The following is a 20,442-nucleotide window of genomic DNA, read 5'->3' as shown; positions in this document are numbered from 1 at the left end:
TTCTTGATGTGGCACTTGTTCCTTTTTGGGGTCGTACACAAGTTGTTGAAAAAATTTCTAAGTCGAAAAAAAAGAAAAAAAGTCAAAAACAGAAAAAAAAGTCACTTCAAATATCATTTTTTGAATCAGAAAAATCACGACTAACACATGTATATCATCTTCATTTCGTATTTCGAAAATATCACAGGCGGATTTCTCCGTTATAAGCATATTTAATGTCCTTTTAAGACATGAAAAAAAGTTGAAAAAAACTCTGTTCCCCGAAAAAGTTGAAAAATTTTTAAGTTAAAAATACAAACAGTAATTTTTTCAAAGTTTAAAAAATAATTCTAAGAACAAAAAAGGGGAGAGACAAAAAGTTGGGGAACAAAAAGTCTAAGGGGCGGGGGTATTGGAGCCCCTGGAGTTGGGAAACGGATGAAAATTTGTTCCCTCTAAAAAGTCGTAATAACTCATTCATTGGGGACAAAAGTTTACCGGTTTACTTTATCCTAGTGCACGTCATAAGAAAAGAGTTAGCAGACTTGTCACTTTTGATTCATGAAAATTATGTTTTTATTATAAAATGCCTTTAAAATACCGCCAAAATACATTAAAAATCCAGACTTATGTAGACCGGTTTATTTGATCCAAGATGTATCAATGTATGGATGACAGTTTGGAGTATTGCATATCCATCGGGTACTTGCCATTCGTGCTTGAACCTGTGGAAGCCCCGAGGGGAGTGGTTTGGTATCGCTGTCAGAGGGCCTTCCCAAATCGTTATTAGCTTTACTACTGAAAATAATACAACAAACCGTATTTTGACTACGAAGCGGACGATATTATGTTTTAAATTTTTCTTTACCTATTCAACATATTGGTATGATAACAGATGGTTATAAAATGACGACTATTGTCAATAGTGAGATAAGCTCTAAGACACGAAGCATTAAGAGGATTTGACACCATAATCACGTATATTATAAACTTTTTTAGTTTGTGTGGACAAATTATTCAGAATTGAGTTGGCGGTCTTGATATAACATGTAGAGTTTGGATAATCGATTAAAAAAAATACAATAAAACCAAAAGCAAACACCTAGTTTCCAAGAAATCTTAAAATAACATTTATTTTCTTCCATTTTGTGTGTCATCTACAATTATTTAGTTTCAATGAAACTTTCATTAAAAAATGTGAATTCTATTTTTTGGATTAAAGGGAGCAGAATTTTCTAATTATAGATTCAGGACCGGGGACTCTCTAAAAATATTACAGTCTACCATTCTGACCACGGTGGGAGTTCCTGTGCAGTCACCCACTTCGACAGACTTGCCGAGAAAAGCAAAATAACATTTCAGTGTCTTGTAGAAGCAATGATGGGTTACAAAAAATATTGTTTATCGTCGTATATATGTTTGTTTTAGTATTTTTTTCCCGCCTTCGTACTAAGTTAACTTTGGCACGTGAAAGACAATTGCTTCTGATATTCAGCACTTTCAATTACCCTATCGAATTTGGAATTACGACCCAGGAGTGGATATTGGACTTGATTTACTGAACTTGAATGGATACTATTGTTTAAACATTTTTATAATTTTTATTTGTGATTACCGTACTCACCAAGTTCTTACTTGATGCAATTTTATGATAGTCTAAGTGCTAAATATACGGAAAAAAGAAACAGGAGAGCACTAAGCTTGAAGAGTGGTCAAGTAGACAGTGATGGTCTGAAGGGGAAACATTTTTGCCAAGGGAGAACCAGCCTTACCAAAACATTTGCACACTGCCCTTGCATGACTCAAGTCTAAAGAGGCAGAAACCAGCAGAAAATAATGCATCGGCTGAGAGTAATTATATCTACGAATCAAAAATCATAACATCACGCAAAAACCTGGATTGCTTCGAACTTGATATTCAACGAAAATTTATTTTAGTTCCTTAAAATAAGCGGGTAATAAATAAATTATTGCTATTAATTATTACAATGTCCAACCCATCCCCCCAGACGATTCCCTTCTTCAACAGTTACCCCTTGGGAAATTTCCACACTTATACAATTTTCTTCAATCAAAAATACCCTCCTTTGGTAAAGTTACCAGCTCGATCAAAATCTCCTCTGCATAATACTTTTTTCCCGCTGCCAAGGTACAAGCCATTTGAACAGACAAGTGCGCTCTACCCAATTTATTTGAAAACTTCCCCCCTTCTTAGTCCCCTCTCACTAGCCAAACACAAATTCTTGATAGTTCTTGGTATCAAGCCGACAAGACAGGGAGGCTGAGACTTAGAAAGTGATTTTAAGTTATCGGATTCTCTTTAAAAATCAATGTTTTTAGCCTACATTAAAAGAAAATGCTTATAATGCTGATTTGAAATATCAATTATTTGTTATCACAGCTTACCTGAAAGCTATTATTCGCTTCGGGCAGTTTGTAAAATCTTACAGAAGGTATAAAACACAGGATGACGGGGTATGGTAGGATGACGATATAAATCCAAAATCAAGCCCAGCAGGTCTAGGAAAACTGTAACAGAAATTTTTATGCTCGAAGAACGCTAATTATATGTTTCCTCTGGAAAGTATAATTGAATGTGTGTTTATTCAGCGTAAGTTTTAAATTCAAAGATAACTCGTTCAAAAGATAATTTAAAGTTGCAGCTACCTTTTTGAGCAATAGTTTAAGAAACTTTTTCCACCAAAGAAGTTTTTTAAACTTTTTGGAAGTTTTTTAGAAGAGCTACATTAAACCAAAGATGAGCGAAAATAAAACCAATTAATTTTTAAAGCATAAAACTGCCATAAATGTCCATTAATAAATAAATGAAACCCAAAAGAACGACAATTAACCTAAATAACCGAACCAAACTCAGAACAAACAGAAACTAACAGGAGTGGTACTGACATCCCCGTGCCTTCTAGAGATTGAATAAAAAAAAAACAAGTTTTTTTTAACGGAAAGTAAGGAGCGACATTTAAACTTTAAACGAACAGAAATTACTTCGTATATAAAAGGGATTGCTTCCTCATCGACGCCTCGCTCTTTACGCTAAAGTGTTTTACTGTTTAAAAAAGTAGAGTTTAGAGAAAGAGTCAGACTTTAGCGTAAAGAGCGCGGCGTTGATGAGGAAGCAGCCCCTTTCATATACGAAGTAATTTTTGTTCGTTTAAAGTTTTAATGTCGCTCCTTACTTTCCGTTAAAAAAACTTGTTTTTTTTATTTAATCACCATCTAGAATCGTCCAGAGATTATCTAAAGCTGAAATTTAGGATGGGTAACTGCATTTCAGGAACTTACGACGTTGGTAAACTCTAGGATAAGAATTTATGAGGTGTTTTCCAGGAACACTTGAATATGAAACTGGAGAGTTTAAAATTTGGCAATGTAGAAATATTGAAGTTTTTAGGAAATGGTTCATGAATTAGTACATGGTGTCTTAAGTAGGAAAGTTGGGAACGCATCTAGGAATATCAGCGAAAACAATTTGAACAAGAAACATTTAAGTGATAGATCACATGCGAGTTATAGGAAATTAAGGGACGTGGAGATGCCATTAATGTATGAAATAAGAAGGTGTGAAGTAGTGGTCATGGTTAAATTGCTGAGGATTTGAAATATACAGGCAGATGGCATAATAGTAAACTGTAGCATAGGCATGTTAATAAATTGAAAATAAGCAGTCAGTTTGGACTTGTCCTCGTTGAAGATAGGAATAGGGCCTCAATTATTTATAGAAAAACTGTTAAAGAGAGATGGACAAAATATTTTGAGGAAGAAATAAACTGTGATAAAGTTATAAGAAATGACATATAAAAGAATGAACAAGTTTGTGACAATTTTTAACTGAAGGAAGATATTTTGTAAAAAAGAGTCAGAGGAGGGGGGGGGGGTTAAATGATTTATTTAAACATGGTGGTTACAAAGCCATGGCAAATTACCGAAGATTATGAATAAGATTTTTTTTTAAAGGAAAAGTACTCAGCGATATTACAAAAACTTTATTTATACCCGTTTAATGGAAAGATGATAAGACTGAGAATGGTAATCACTGAGGCATTATCCTGGCTTTGCAGGAAGCAAATTACTTAGTATGGTTGCTCATTTAGACATGGATATGGTATTTTAGGAAGAAGAGAGAATGCGCCAACCAAATTTTCACATTAATTTTAACAACTGAAAAGTGCCTGAATCATCAAGCCCTATTTAGGCTTCAGTTTTAAAGATTATAGAAAGGTGTTTGATTCTGCCGAACAGCATTAGCCAAGGTCTTACCTTTCTCTGGTTTACCAGATAAATACACTAAAGTGGTTAGTGCAATGTACGACAACAATATTGCCGCGATTAAGTAGAAAATGAGGTTAGTAGGAGGTTTCGTATCAAATCAGGAGTTAAGTAGGACTGTTTTTTATCCCTTTATACATGGACATCTTGACGGACTTCACCCTGAAGAACGCGGCAAAGGCCAAGGGGGACTATGGAATCATATGAAAAGGTAAAACTCTTTTATGTTTAAATTATGCAGGTAGTTCGAGTGCTCTACATAAAATTTTAGCAAAATGATTGAGCTTTTGGAGGTTTTAAGGTTCAAATTGCAAAATAGATTTGAAACTGAATGTTAAGAACAATAAGTCACATAAAATATGAATAAACAAAGATGAAGAGGTTACGTTGGATAACAAATGAACGATCGAGGTGATACCTGGATGCAAGAGACTCACTTGATAGTGTTTTATTAGAAAAGATCGTGGATGCAGTGAAGATGTAAAAAGCAGAATAACCCAGGCTCTGCTTCTTTCACAGTAAAAACAGTTTGGACTAAAAGAAGGATAAGCCTGCAAACCAACACTAGAATATTGAAAGCTATAATGATGCCAGGGGTCAATTATAGCTCTGGAACGTGGGTGCTTTAGAAGACCAAAAAAGATTTGTTAGATGTTTTCTAGAGGAGTTGCTACTGACAATTTTGGGCACTTGTTTTGACTGATCAAATGTGGTTTCATCTCACTTTCTAGGGCTATAACAAGTGAAAAGTTGAGATGGCTGGGATTCTTTTGGTGAAGAAAGGGGGACAGACAGCCATAGATTGTTCTTTTCGACTCTCCTTTTAGGGTAAAACAAACTTATGGCATCACTAAATAGGGCGGGAATAAGTTATAATGATTTAAAGCAAATTGTGACTTCTTTGGAGGGGTGAAGAGTGAAGCTTTGAATAGATTCGGATGGAAGAGAAGCATATGCAGGTGTTACTTCATCATTGTGGAAGTGCTGATGTTATGCCGCTTCTATAAGTCAGGGAAAATACAGAAGTCATTCAGCAACAAGTAGTATGGATATGGTTGGAGTTAAAAAAAAGTTACTTTCAAATTAATTATGGCACTGCCGAGTTACACGAGCATTGGGATTACTGGCATGGTCATGGAATGAAACAATTCTAGAAGTCAGAAAGGCCCTTATTCTTTTTAAATAGCTTTCCATATGTGTTACGAAGTTTCACAACGGCAATATGCAATAATTACTGTTCTTGGTGGCATACGTATTCCAAGCAATGAACCTCTTTATATTAGAAAACAGTTCCCATAACATAGTTTTGTTTGAAATGTTGCTTGATTTGTTTCAGGAATGTATTATTGGGCCCAGGTCTCATATCTTCAAATATCCCCTAAATTTAAGGAGTCCTTTGTGGTGCAGCATTTCCAAACTGACGAGAAACACAAAGAAAACCTTAAAACTATGTTTAAATTATTTGTGATGACATTTTATGATGAGAGTATTACAAAGCTTGTTCACAAATATAAAAGATACCTCAATCTTCAGGGTGATTATACAGAGATGTAACCTCGATTTTACATGACTTTCGGAAATGAAACATTATATATATATATATATATCTATATATATAAAAATAAGTTGTCTGTCTGTGGATGTGTGGATGGATGTGTGGATGGATGTGTCAGGTGACGTCACCTGAAAAAACTGGATTAGGTGACGTCAAAACTGAAAAAACTAAAAAAAGGCAAAAACTACAAAAAAAACTAAAAACTAATAAAAAAAATAAAAAAGCTAAAAAACTAAAAAAACTATAAAGGTAAAAACCAATAAAAAACTAAAAAAAAAACTGAAAAAACTAAAAAAAGGCAAAAACTACAAAAAAAAACTAAAAACTAATAAAAAAAGTAAAAAAGCTAAAAAACTAAAAAAACTAAAAAAACTAAAAAAAGGTAAAAAACTAAAAAAAATAAAAAATAAAAAAAAACTAAAAAAAAGGAAAAAACTGAAAAATAAGCTAAAATAAAGGTAAAAACCAATAAAAAACTAAAAAAAAAAAGGAAAAAACTAATAAATGACGACACTCAAAGAGAAAGCGACCAGGACAAAAAACTAAAAAAAAAGGCAAAAACTACAAAAAAACTAAAAACTAATAAAAAAAATAAAAAAGCTAAAAAACTAAAAAAACTAAAAAAAGGTAAAAAACTAAAAAAACTAAAAACTAAAAAAAAACTAAAAAAGGTAAAAACTAAAAGAACTAAAAAAGAAAAAAATAAATGACGACACTCAAAGAGAAAGCGACCAGGACAAAAGGAATGTTCGATTAGCAATCAACAAAGCACCGGGACACAGGGAGTATAAATGACGACCAGGACACAAGTAAAAAAAAAAATTAACAAAACTAAAAAGAAGGTAAAAACTACAAAAAAACTAAAAAGAAAAAAAAACTAAAAACTAATAAAAAAACTAAAAAATCTAAAAATCTAAATAAACTAAAAAAGAAAAAAAAAGGAAAAAAATAAAGGAGAAAAACAAAACTAAAAAACGAATGTATATACAGACCGGTACACCGGGATACAAATGACGACCGGGACACAGGGAATATAAATAACGACCGGGACACAGGGACACAACTACAACGGGGACACCGGGGGAAACAGGGGGATATAAATGACGACCGGGACAAAAAAACTAAAAAGAAATAAAAACTAAAAACTAATAAAAAAAACTAAAAAATCTAAAAATCTAAATAAGCTAAAAAAGAAAAAAAAAGGAAAAAAATAAAGGAGAAAAACAAAACTAAAAAACGAATGTATATACAGACCGGGACACCGGGATACAAATGATGACCGGGACCCGGGACACAGGGAATATAAATGACGACCGGGACACAGGGACACAACTACAACGGGGACACCGGGGGAAACAGGGGGATAACCTGACAATCTATTTATATGCAAAGACAATGGGACAGCAAAGAATGTTGTATATTCGCAAGTTTTACGTAGTTAAAACCATATATATATATATATATCTATATTCACAGGTGGGACATAGGGACACAACTACAATGGCGCGTAACTATTATGGCGCGTAACGACTTACGCGCGCGGGGGGGCTTGGGGGGGGCGCGAAGCGCCCCCACCAACTAGGTGTTGGGGTGGCGCGAAGCGCCACCCCAACAGCTAGTATATATATATATATATATATGTATATATATATATATATATATATATATATATATATATATATATATATATATATATATATATATATATATATATATATATATATATTTCCTTCTTCGCTTTATAATCCATGGGAGGTTGAAACAACTACCCTTGAATTACTGTTTAGTACACTTGGAGGCATTGCCTAAAGATTTTGTTTTCACTTTGTTTGGTTTTCGGTTCATCTTGCGATCATTCTCCACTGTTAACAGTGAATTGCAAATTTTTTCTCAATAAATATCTTAGCTTATTCAAAGAAATTCCAAGTTCCACATATTCAAGAGTAATATTTCTTTTCCAATCGTTTGGTTCGTGAAACAACAAGACCACGCCTTCCTCTCCTTTGAAAAGCCAATAGCATTGCCATTATCAGCAAACAGGTAATCATAGAAAACATGGAGGATTGTTAAGTTTTATATAAATGGGTCAGAATTAATAAATCAATAGATTAACATTAATTGAAAATAATCTTTCAAACATTGTCAACGAATATAAAATACGCAAACGTAATTTCCGCTGAATCAGACCATAGACAGCTGACGCAATATAAATAACAATTCATGACCAAAACTTTGATTTAGGTAGAAAAAGCAAAACAAAAGCGTTTAAAAAGGCGGTATCTAGCCATTTGATAGATCTTTTGAATTAATACATTATGTAGTAAGATCATTTAAGATTAATCTAACTTAAACCCTGTTTTTTTTCGTTATTTTGTTTTGATTTTGGACAGCTTGGAATCTAAATAGTTGTTTCTGAAATATGCGTTTGTGCATTAGAATTTTATAGTCTACGTAATGCAGAATTTTACTTCCGATTCAGATTTGGATTAAATATAAAAAAAGTTTTTTTTTTTTAAACTGTAACTAAGGAGCGAAATTAAAACTTAAGGCAGACAGAGATTACTCCATATATCAAGGGGTTGTCCCCCCTACACCGCCTCGCTCTTTACGCTAAAGTTTTACTCTGTCACAACTTTACATTTTAAAACAATAAAAAAAAACTTTAGCATAAAGAGCGAGCCGCTATTTTTTTACACCTTACTCTTTACGCCACAGTTTTTAGTACTTTTAAACGAGCTGTTTACTCAAATTAAACGTCGTTTGTGATTCAGGAGTCATTCTTAATGATTTGGGACAAAATTCGAACTTTAGTATAAAGAGTGAGGCATTGGTGAGAGGGCGACCCCTCATATACGTAATAAATTCTGTTTGTTTTAACTTTTAATGCTGTTACTTACTTTCAGTTGGAAAAACTGTTTTTTTTTTTATTTAGTACAGTAAGCATCCAAACCATTTAAGAAGAATTTCAGCTTTGGCAGAAAGCCTTCTGTACTATTACTAGTTCTACCACCAATGTTTCAATCATGCTAACTACTACCAAAGTATTCCAATTTACCCCTTAACGCTATCACTACTATGCCCGCTAACAATATTCTAACCAATGCTGCTATATTCAGACTACTACTACCACTAATACTACCCCTACCACTCTTACCACAAACAATCCCAGCACCACTTTCTACGCTAGTAGGACCACTAACGCTACCTTTACTTCCAATTTGCCATTTTCAGGACACTAATACTCATACGAACAAGTACTCCAGCCAATGCTACTCCTACCAAGATTAGTCCTACCCCAAATTTTACTTACCCTGAATACTTACTTACCTGAATACATTTAAAAAAACAAGTTTTTTTAAATGAAAGTAAGGAGCGACATTAAAACTTAAAACGAACAAAAATTACTCCGTATATGAAAGGGGCTTTTCCTCCTCAACACTCCGCTCTTTACGCTAAGGTTTGACTCTTTCTCTTAATTCTACATTTTAAAACGGTAAAAAACTTTAGCGTAAAGAGCGGGGCGTTGAGGAGGAAAAGCCCCTTTCATATACGGAGTAATTTTTGTTCGTTTTAAGTTTTAATGTCGCTCCTTACTTTCATTTAAAAAACTTGTTTTTTTTTGTTGAATTTCTGGACGTTTTTTAATTAATGCATTTGTTTTATCTTGGCTCTCAACGCATAAATAATTAAAACGATATTTGCATATTAATTTTTTGGGGGGGCTAAATGGCTTTTTCATAGTTTTAATCGGAAGATTTTTTAAAAAAGGAGCGAGAGAGGAGGTCTAGTTGCATAACTTTAAAACTATAACTTTTAATTTTTTACGAATGTTTTCATAAGTAAAAAATATACGTAACTTACAAATTAACTTACGTAGCGAACTTCTATATTTGTATGTTTTTATTGCGTATATGAGGGGGTTCACCCCTCGTCGATACCTCGCTCTTTACACTAAAGCTTAAATCTTATCACAATTTCTTAAGAATGACCCCTGGATCGTAAAGGCCGTAGAATAAATAGTTGAAATTACTAAAAATATACTGTAGCGTAAAGAGCGAGCTTTACGAGGAGGTAAGCCTCTCATATGCGTAATAATTTCTGTTCTTTTTGAGTTTTAATGCTGCTCCTCACTTTCAGTAGGAAAAACTTTTCATATTAATTTCTCATTGTTTTTTTTTTTTAAATAATGCTAGAAAATCCTGCGCCCCCTCCATTGAAAGTCTCTTCCCCAGTAAAACGTTCCTCAATTGAAAGATCCTCCCACGCAATCCTCCTTCAACTCTCCTCCCCCCCAAACCAAAAAAATTCCCCTGAAAACGTCCGTACACTTCCCAGTAACCATTACTATATGTAAACACATATCAAAGTTTGTAACTTGCAGCCCTTCCCACGGTGACTGCGGGGGAGTAAGTCGTCCACAAAGACATAGTTTTTAGGTTATTCGACAATGGTGAATAAAATGGCTATCTCAGAATTTTGATCCGATGACTTTGGGAGAAATGAGCGTGGGAGGGGGCCTAGGTGCCCTCCAATTTTTGGTCACTCAAAAAGAGCACTAGAACTTTCAATTTCCGTTAGAATGAGCCCTTTTGCGAAATTCTAGGACCACTGAGTCTATACGATCACCCTGGGAAAAAAAAAAAAAAAACAAATAAACACGCATCCGTGATTTGTCTTCTGGCAAAAAATGCTAAATTCCACATTTTTTTTATATAGGGGCTTGAAACTTCTACAGTAAGGTTCTCTGATACGCTGAATCTGATGGTGTGATTTTCGTTAAGATCGTATGATTTTTATTTCCCCCTATTTTCTAAAATGAGGCAAATCTTCTCAGGCTCGTAACTTTTGACAGGTAAAACTAATCTTGATGAAACTTATATATTTAAAATCAGCATTAAAATGCAATTCTTTTGATGTAACTATTGGCATAAAAATTCAATTTTTTAAGCGTTTTGGTTACTATTGAGCCGGGTCGCTCCTTACTACAGTTCGTTACCACGAACTGTTTGACAACAAATTAATTTGCATTTCACTGAAAACAATCCTTATTTCAAACTGTGTGTTCTTATTTCGCATAATTTCTAAAGAAAGAAAAAAAATCACCATGATAACCAAGATTGAAAAACAAAAAAAGAAATGTAGACTAACAATCTAATAAATATAATAGTCTAATATAGATTAACAGTCTATATATATACAATTATATATAATGAAAAGAGAAATCACCAATGCTAGAGCACAAAAAAAAAAAAAAAAAAAAAAAAAAAAAAAGAGGAGACAGAAGGAGAAAAGGAAGATTGTTTTCCTAAATTAGTGATTAATATAGACCAGCACTTGAATGAGGCCTTAACCCTACTCATCCATACAATCACATAGGTCAAACAGCATAGCCACACACAATCAACCATAAAGAATAATCCATGGACAGGCAGTCATGTCGTCAATAAGTATAAGTCGTCATTTACCAAACAATAGAAAAAATAATATAGACAAATAATTCAGAGGCAACACCCAACATAAGGGCTCATCAGGAGAATACACTGGCCTATATAGGGTTTCGCCACTCTAAATTCTCTACCCAGCACAGTGTTGTGGCTACCACAGAATATCCATGGCATCCCCGCGTCAGGTATCACCCCCAAAATACATACCTATGAAAAAAAAAACAGCAAATGTAAAACAACCAAGTAAAACCAAAAACAAGCTTATCCTGTTAATATATCCCTCCTTTTAGCAACAATAGGTAAACTAAATATTATAAATTTTACCAAATCACAAATATTAACACATTGCAAAAAACCTGAATGAACTAAACAATTATATAATTCATCTTTACCATGTGGCTAATTTTTTAGAAAATCCGTAATGGATAGTTATGGTAGTTTTAGGCTTAAAAAGCTATTTGACTTTATTTCCGCTTATTTAGTCTATTGTAGCTCTTTGCTTTTCTTTGAGAAACTACTTTTGTGGAAAAAGTACTTTAAAATTAACTTCTTTTCTTTTTTAACTGAAATAGTCTTTTTCATTGGTTAAGAAAAGAATTTTGGGCAAATAAAAACATTCCAAAGTACATTAAATGGGCAATGAAAACTAGAGAATTGTCTTATAGAGTAGGAGAGGGGGCGACTTCTTATAATATTGTTGTAAGTATATAAGTTGTATTTTTCTTGTTGCTTACGTTTTATTCTATTTTGCATGCGTTGTTGAATTGTTGTTTGGGGTAGATTTTTGTGTGTGTGTTGCCAGGGCCCTTTGGCATGTTTTGAAATAAAAATATATCGTTTTATGTTTGTTCTGAGAGCAGTGGCTCGATACAATCACCTCTGAGGCAAAAAAGGATAAAAGACGAAATATTAGTGGTGTCCGTTCAAAAAAGTGAATTTCCTTTTTATTCAAGGAGGAACGCCGTAATTTTACCTCTAAGGGTTTTTAACATGACGATGTGTCCTTTTTTTCATTTCGATCAACCACAAATTTTGAGGAGTTTCAAAATTATTTTCAGTGTCGCCAAAATTTCTATTTCACAATAAACTTCTACTATTAATTTAAATCTATAAAATAGTCATCATTCTTGAATCGCCTTTAAAGGAAAATAGACATTTTTTAAAACATATTTTAAATTTTCAGTGGCTACGGGCTGTGGGTATCTCTTTACTAGGCTGCAGCTATTGCTAAGTCCGTGGTGTTACCTTCCACTGTTACGTTTTCTGTTAAATCTTCTTTGCAAAAATATCTACAAATTTCAAGTTTTGTTTTAGGGTCACATAGAACAGCAGCCAATAATGTTGTAGTAGCTTCGGCTAATCCGCAGCAGCAGCAGCAGCAACAACAACAACTGCCAAATAACAATAATCTAAACCAGTTCCCAATCATCATTCTGAATTTGGTCCCGGAGCCAACTACTGCAGCACCAGATGAAACCAACACGAATCAAGGAGTCGGCAGCGGCAGCAGATAGTGAAAGAAGGAATGGCCAACAAGACCTTGAAAAAAAAAACCTGTAAAGTCTGTTTGTCTTTGTGTGTGACGGAGAGAGAGAGAGAGAGAGAGAGAGAGAGAGAGAGAGAGAGAGAGAGAGAGAGAGAGAGAGAGAAGGAGGGGGAGAAAGGGGGGGGAGAAAGGGATAAGCAAAATAAGCTTAATTAAACTAGTGTTTTAGTTTTTTTTGCAAATTCTGATCAATACTTATATACTTATTTTACACTTAAATAAAACTTTGAAGGATTCTGACTATTACATTCATGTTGAGCAAAATAGTAGCAAATTGATTTAATAGAAAACTGAAAGTGTTGAATACACCGCCGTTTTCTATATTAGCCCATAATAAATATACTGCTATATTTTGTACTTTCTTCAACAAAAATTAAACAAAAAGTTTTTTTTTCACCTAGAAGTACTGAGTGGCATCAAAACTAAAAGAAATAATCCTATTAATTAGGGGTTCGCAGCTACCTCAGCCCCCCCCCCTCTTTACACAAGAGTAGCACTAATATTACTTTAGCATAGCTGCTAAAGTAGAATATATTTGTAAAATGGAACTGCTAAATTTTGTTAACTGTTTAACTGTTAAATGGGACTGTTTAATGGTATCGTTAAATTTTAGAGGAGTTTATTCATGTTTAGATTTAAAATTGGTACTCTATTGGATTGTTTTTCATTTTGTTTTGACAGAACTTCCGGTGAGTATGACACAAGGAATTTTAAGAAATTAAAGGAATTTTATATCTCTGAAATCGGGTAGAAAAATGTTTGAAATATGGAATGACCTACTAGACAAATTTGAATTATTAAAGGAAGTGAAGGAATTCCTTGCTTCACTAAAAGCTTTGTATTTGAGTAGCTGCCAAGAGTGATTGAAGAATGGTATGAGTAATTTAACTAGTGTGAGATTCAGGGTTATCGCCCCTAGTGATTTACCACTATTTCTAGTGATTTTTTGTGTTGCCTAGACAAAACAAAAACTAAATCAGCACCTAAATCACTATATTATTGAAGAAAATCACTAAATCAGCCTAAGATTTACTAAAATCTAGTGATTCTTTTACCAAGTGGAAACCCTGGTGACATTGTGAATGTTTCGATGTATTTAGTTGATTATAAGAGCAGCCTTCCAGTTTCTTTTTAAGCCTTTTATTGGTTGTTAGCAAGGTGTTCTATTGTTTATGCAAATAAAACTATATAAGCACTTAAATTATCGACGGGTATACATAAAAGTGTAAGCCTATTGTCACTCTACGCATCTGTTAGAGCATTCATGGCTAGTTATTCTGTTACAAGAATAACAGTGGTCAAATTTGGATCTGAAGCATGGGCGCTCCGGAAAGCGGATGAAGATCTATCAAATATTTTCCAGAGAAATTGCCTACGGATTGTTCTGGGTACTCGGCTAACTGACCGTATTTGAAACAGTAGGCTGTGCAAAAATGTCGTTCAATCCCATTTTCTAGGGCTATAGTGAAAGAAAGGCTGAGGTGGCTAGGGTACGTTCTGCGGATGAAGAATGACCGATTGCCGAAGATTGTCCTTTTCGGTTAACCGTTTAGGACTAAAAGGAAAGCAGGTTGTCATCGTCTGGGTTGGGAGGATGTCATAAAGAAAGATTGAAAGGAAATGGGAACTTCCTGGGAGCGTGTAAAGAGGGAGGCTTTGGATAGCTTGGGATGGAGGAGGAGCGTGCGTAGCTGTGTTGACTTCAGGCGGCTTGCAGTGAGTTGTTAGTAGTGATATTATTTACAATTTGTTATTTAGTCTTTCCTGTATCTTCTGTTAAGTAATAAACTGTACTGCAAAATTATGAAACTGCTGATGATAATGAGGAAAAAGATAAGGACTAATCCCTATTATACTGTTGTTCAGGCAAACCAGAATAAGTATCAACAGCAAATTTGGACTAGAAAACGCTTTGATTAAATTATTTTCACTTTTTACTGTAAGAGTGGGTCGAACCTTACTAAGTTATATTCACTTCGATTTGATCAATAAAACAAAAGGTGGAATAAGTGCTGTTTTTCTTTTTATCGCGGTGTAATTAAAGGAATACAGTACCAAAAATGAATGTTCTACTTTTGATAGACGTGGTGATTTAAACTAACATTGTTTATCATAGTTTGATACAAGGAAAACTTAAAATATGGCACAAACCGTTACTCATCATTAATCCCAAGCAAATAGGTTTTCGTATTCCATAAGTTATAGAGTCTGAGTGTAATGTACATCTGCGACTTAAATACCCAGTTAACATTTTTTAATTGCATACCGTGAGACGGCTTGTCAAAAAAGCAAAATATGAACAGATGCAATTGTTTTGTTTCCTTTTAAGCTGTTTGCACGTAAAGAGATAATAATACAAATATTATCAGATTTAATCTTTACTAAGGTTTTATACATGGATTGTCCATACAGGTGTGTGTACAGAGATCTATTCAAGGGACGGGTCACTAAAACAGACAGTGACGAATTACAAGTTATATGGGCCCTAGTAAAAATCTCGACATTTATTGGGAAAGCAATGACATGTCCAAAGCCATGGACCAAGTAAGGACAAATTCTGTATCCAGGATTTTTTTTTTTTGGGGGGGGTGGGCAATTTTTTTCGGGGAGGAGGGATGCAGAAAAACTTTAGAAAACGAAACAATTGTTTTTAATATTTATTTTTTATTTTTTTTTTATGATTCGAAGCAAAGGAGAGGGGGCGGGGTAAAACCTATGACCCTCTGGATACAGCCTTGGTCAGGAAGTAACGTTTTCATCTTATTTGGCAAATTGTAGGGTGTCAAACTGCTCGATTTATGAATGCAGCGCTGAGGTCTCCGGCTATTGCTTTCCACATACGATCTTCCTGACTTTATGATTCGGCTTAAGGTTGGCTGCCAACCTCTTCTGTCTTGTGAATTTGAAGTGGAGGTCTCTGAGTACACAGAGACCTCTGGTCTACTTCTGTGTTGAGTCAGGCCTTTACTTGACCTCTCTGCTCTTTCTTCCAGTGGAGTGACGCGTTTGCAATATAGCAGTCGTGTAGTTAGGGCATTATTTAGCTCCCAACAGACGTGGTCTTGCAGAACGAGATGGTATTTTGTAAGAAATTTCAGAAAGAGTAATTGTATACCTTCCATCACTTTAGTTGTAAAACTTTTTGACAAAGGATGTGCTGAGATAGACTTAAAGAGGCCAAAATTTAATAAGAAATTTCTAGAGTTTCTCCCACCGGTAAAATCTCTGGAGTATGATTATGATAATTTAGTTTATGAAATATGAACTATAATATATTTCACAGATGCACTGAACAATATTGCGTTCCAAACATTGTTTGGTGTAGGTACTTTGAGAATGTGAATATAGGTTAAGCTCTCGTCCCTTAAAGATCAAAACCTATTCTCACATTTCAAGCAATTTCGACATACTCAAAATATTTATTGTAAAAGCAAGCATTGAGCAATTTGAATCTGAAGTTTCTAGATCTAATCGATATTGATGGCCGACAATCTATTTTACCTAAGTCTAAATTGAAAAGGAGATCTCTGATCAATTTCATCTTTTCCAAACGCGTCTCATTAGCTCTTCCAGAAATTGACCCAAAACTCTACAATTCAGCGTGCTGGTCTGTAAACGAGCGTGTTCAAACCTTCAACTTTGTTCAATATTTTAATTTTACAGTCAATTCTATGTACTTCATTATCTCGTTGCTGTCTAAAGGTCGCATCAAAATTTTCAAAATTCTAAAATAACAGCCAAATATAGTTTAATGAGCCGCATTTATAGGGAGGGTCAGAGGGCAATGTATGTTCAATCACATCTCAATCCTACGTATCTACATCTTTGCCGACCCGCTCTTTGAGAAGAACATCTTAGCAACCGGTTTTTGACAATCACCTCTGACGTCTGAAAATAGCAAACAGTTCGTGGTAACGAACTGTAGTAAAGAGCGACCCGGCTCAATAGTAATCAAATCTCTAAAAAGTGGAATTTTGATACCAATAGCTACATCAAAAGAATCACATTTTAATGCTGATTTTAAATATATAAGTTTCATCAAATTCAGTCTTACCCATCAAAAGTTAAGAGCCTGAAAAAATTTGCATTATTTTAGAAAATAGGGGGAAACACCCCCTAAAAGTAATAGAATCTTAACGAAAATCCATCAGATTCAGCGTATCAGTTTACTGTAGAATTTTCAAACTCCAATATACAAAAATGTGGAATTTTGTATTTTTTGCCAGAAGGCAGATCACGGATGCGTGTTTATTTGTTTGTTTGTTTTTTTGTTTTTTTCCCCAGGGGTGATCTTATCGACCCAGTGGTCCTAGAATGTTGCGAGAGGGCTCATTCTAACGAAGATGAAAAGTTCTAGTGCCCTTTTTAAGTGACCAAAAAAATTGGAGGGCACCTAGGCCCCCTCCCACGCTAATTATTTTCCCAAAGTCAACGGATCAAAATTCTGAGATAGTCATTTTATTCAGCGTAGTTGAAAAACCGTATAACTATGTCTTTGCGGACGACTTACTCCCCCACAGTCCCCGTGGGAGGGGCTACAAGTTACAAAACTTTGACCAGTGCTTACATATTGTAATGAGTATTGGGAAGTGTACAGACGTTTTCAGGGGGATTTTGTGGTTGGGGGGAGGGGTTGAGAAGAGAGGGATATGTTGGGGGAACTTTCCATCGAGGAATTTGTTATGGGGGAAGAAAATTTCCATGAAGGAAGCGGAGAATTTTCTAGCATTATTTAAAAAATACAATGAAAAAACAAACCTGAAAAAGTTTTTTTTCAAATGGAAGTCAGGAGCAGCATCAAAACTTAAAACGGACAGAAATTATTACACATATGAGGGGCTCACCTCCTCATAATGCCTCGCTCTTTACGCTAACCCTTTACGCTGCACAGAACATATTAAATACTTAACCTAACCTAACATAACTCAGCCCCTAACAACCTATACATACTTCATATTTAATTCAAATATACATACATCGTAGTTCTTCTCACTCAAAATAAGCAAATCATAACCGATCCCGGAGAAGATATCGTTTTCTGTTAGAACTTCCACACCGTAATTCTTGAGTGTGTTTCGTTTAACAGACAAGTACCGAGTCTTCTGTTAGTCTCAACTCAACACTGAACCTGAAGGTACGTTTAAAGATTATCTCAGAAGAAAGGGTGTTTGGACTTAAGCACAAACACACATTTAATTTAGTTGGAGAGGAGGACAGAAAATATTACTTAAACGAACAATATAGGAGCTTATAGATGAAATCCTAAACTGCATAATATTAAGGTGCTCCCATATGTAATAATATAGGAGCTTATAGATGAAATACTAAACTGTGTAATATTAAGGGGAGAGGAACATAACTCCTTCCATTTAGCATACCTCCCCTGTAATAAAAACAGGAGGAAAGACTATCCCTTATATTTATCGACTGAAACTCTAATAAATTTGACCTTAACACAATATTTTATTCAAAAGAACTTTCTTTATATGATGATATGTAGCGGTCAAAGCTTAGAGCAACGCACCAAAGGTTATCATTATAAGAATATTCGCATATCTTTCAAAAAAACCGGGAAGGGGCAGTTCTGGAGAGGTATTTCAATTCTGATGAAAATACTTTATTAAATTTACCAAGGCTGAGAGTCCTTATCAAAGGGAAGCTTTTTAAGGTGAGAAAAAAAGAAGGTAAAGAAGAAAAAACAATGATACTTCCAGCCACTAAAAGGGAAAAAAAGAGCAACTATGTGGGTTGAGACTCAGTGCATCGAAACAGAAAAAACCTATAAAAAACAACCTCTTAAATAAAAGAAGACCCTCTCTGAGCGAAGGGGAAATGGTAACTAAATGAAAAGTCTGACATTGAATGACAAGATGCTAAATATGAGTTCACTTTTTTTAAAGCTAATCACTTACAAGTCTGGTATTATCAGACATTTTACTGGGTTGCGAAATGTTATAATAGAAAAGAGAAAAATCTGCATTAATAAGTTTATTCTAGATGAGCCTAACTATGATTTGGCATGCTAAGGCATTAACTATGTTTTGATCTTGCAAAGCCATGTTGAACTTATCCATTTCATGCCTTATTTAGGTTTTTTGTGTCCACGAAATTTCAATCCCAATATAGCATTCCCAGAGTAATGTCAAATAGGGATTAGTCCATCTTAAGCTGTTATGTAATCAAAATCTAAAAAATTTATTCTGGTATTTTAAACGGAAAATCTGAGTGCCCAGAACCCCTATCACTAACTACATTAAATAATTTCAGTAAGAATTATTCGAGTTTCTATTCTTCTACAGTTTCCTTGTGACAGTGAATTTCTGGCATTATCCAGTAGTTCAATTCAAATTGTTTGAAACGTTAAAATCTTCCCTGCGCTAGAAAAGAAACTTGGAGCAATTCTTTGTTTAAGAAGAGAATCCGAAACTTCCTACGAGTCTATTTTCGCGCAGGGAAAGAGCTGTCCAAGGTTCTTTCCCTTAACTCTGTTTCTTTATCTTCTCTTTCTATGAAACTGTCCAGTATCTTTGTAGAAATTGTTTTCAATTTAAAATAGTTGCTGCAATACCAAGGATAATTCAAATATTCAATAGCAATAGATGGGCTTATAGATAACATTCTGGATACATTTCATCTGTCTTCTGGAATGATAAGGAAATAGTAAGTTCTTTTCATATAAATTTTGAATTTGATGCTAGAACAGAGATAAAATTTAATATAAAAACTAGCTAAATAAAGAAGATTGCTTAAAAATATTGCTACTGGGATTTTGGTTAAATCCAAGATTAAATAGTGACTAGTCAAAGTCACCAACCATGGACCAACAGATGGATCGGGCAATCCTTTTTAGTCCAGGATCTGTTAACTTTGTCTACCCACCACAGATTCTTGGTCCAACTCCCACACAAGTAATAATTTCCCCATAAATTTGAGATCTGATGCTAGAATATTGATAAATTTAATGGGAAAACTAGCTAAATAAAGAAGTATAATAAAGAGGTTTACTAGCTAAATAAAGAAACAAGCAAAAGTTACCCAAAATACAAGAAGTGCTGCAGTTTAGAAACTTATTAGAATGAATAAAATGACTTTATCATATATTTATTAACTTATTGACATGCCAAAAAAAGAATTTCTGTATTTGACTTTTTAAATCTTATATGGAATTAAAAAGACAAGTTTTTTCAACCGAAAATAAGAAGCAACATTAAGAATTCAAACGAACAGAAATTATTACGTATATAAAGGGGTTGCCTCCTCCTCAACACTTCGCTCTTTACGCTGAAGTTTCTTAGTACTTAAAAAAAAGTTTTTATTGTTCTAATTAAACAACCCTTGTGTTTCAGGAGTCGTTCTTAAAGAATTGGAATATAATTCAAACTTTAACGTAAAAAGCGAGGTGTTGAGAAGGAGGCAACCCCCTTCATATACATAATAATTTATGTTCGTTTAAAGTTTTAATGCTGCTCCTTATTTTCAGTTGAAACAATTTTTTTTATAATTTCTGATCGTTTTTTAAATTATCCCAGGATATCTGGCCCCACCTCCACGGAGAAATACCCTCCCCACAAAAATATCCTCTAGACAATTTAATCCCGGTGAAACTTTACCCAGGACAATCACACCTAGCAACT

The 20,442-nt window shown here is 34.2% G+C and overlaps 2 protein-coding genes across 3 annotated transcripts in view; both read left to right on the top strand.

The window, feature by feature from the left end:
* The window catches only part of LOC136041111 (uncharacterized), a 69,653-nt gene extending 54,969 nt beyond the window's left edge, over positions 1–14,684 (top strand). Inside the window, exon 3 of the mRNA XM_065725673.1 lies at positions 12,577–14,684. Coding sequence (XP_065581745.1) covers positions 12,577–12,776 — 200 coding nt within the window. The 3' untranslated portion in view covers positions 12,777–14,684. The remainder of the gene's footprint in view (positions 1–12,576) is intronic.
* A 4,558-nt stretch (positions 14,685–19,242) lies between these two features.
* The window catches only part of LOC136040888 (R3H domain-containing protein 1-like), a 105,699-nt gene continuing 104,499 nt past the window's right edge, over positions 19,243–20,442 (top strand). For both annotated transcript variants that reach the window (XM_065725299.1, XM_065725298.1), the window contains exon 1: positions 19,243–19,468. The gene's annotated coding sequence lies outside the window, so the exon portion shown is untranslated. The remainder of the gene's footprint in view (positions 19,469–20,442) is intronic.

This window comes from Artemia franciscana, chromosome 21 (genome assembly GCF_032884065.1).
Source record: "Artemia franciscana chromosome 21, ASM3288406v1, whole genome shotgun sequence".
Taxonomy (NCBI): domain Eukaryota; kingdom Metazoa; phylum Arthropoda; class Branchiopoda; order Anostraca; family Artemiidae; genus Artemia; species Artemia franciscana.
This window is presented reverse-complemented; position numbering and strand designations above follow the sequence as displayed.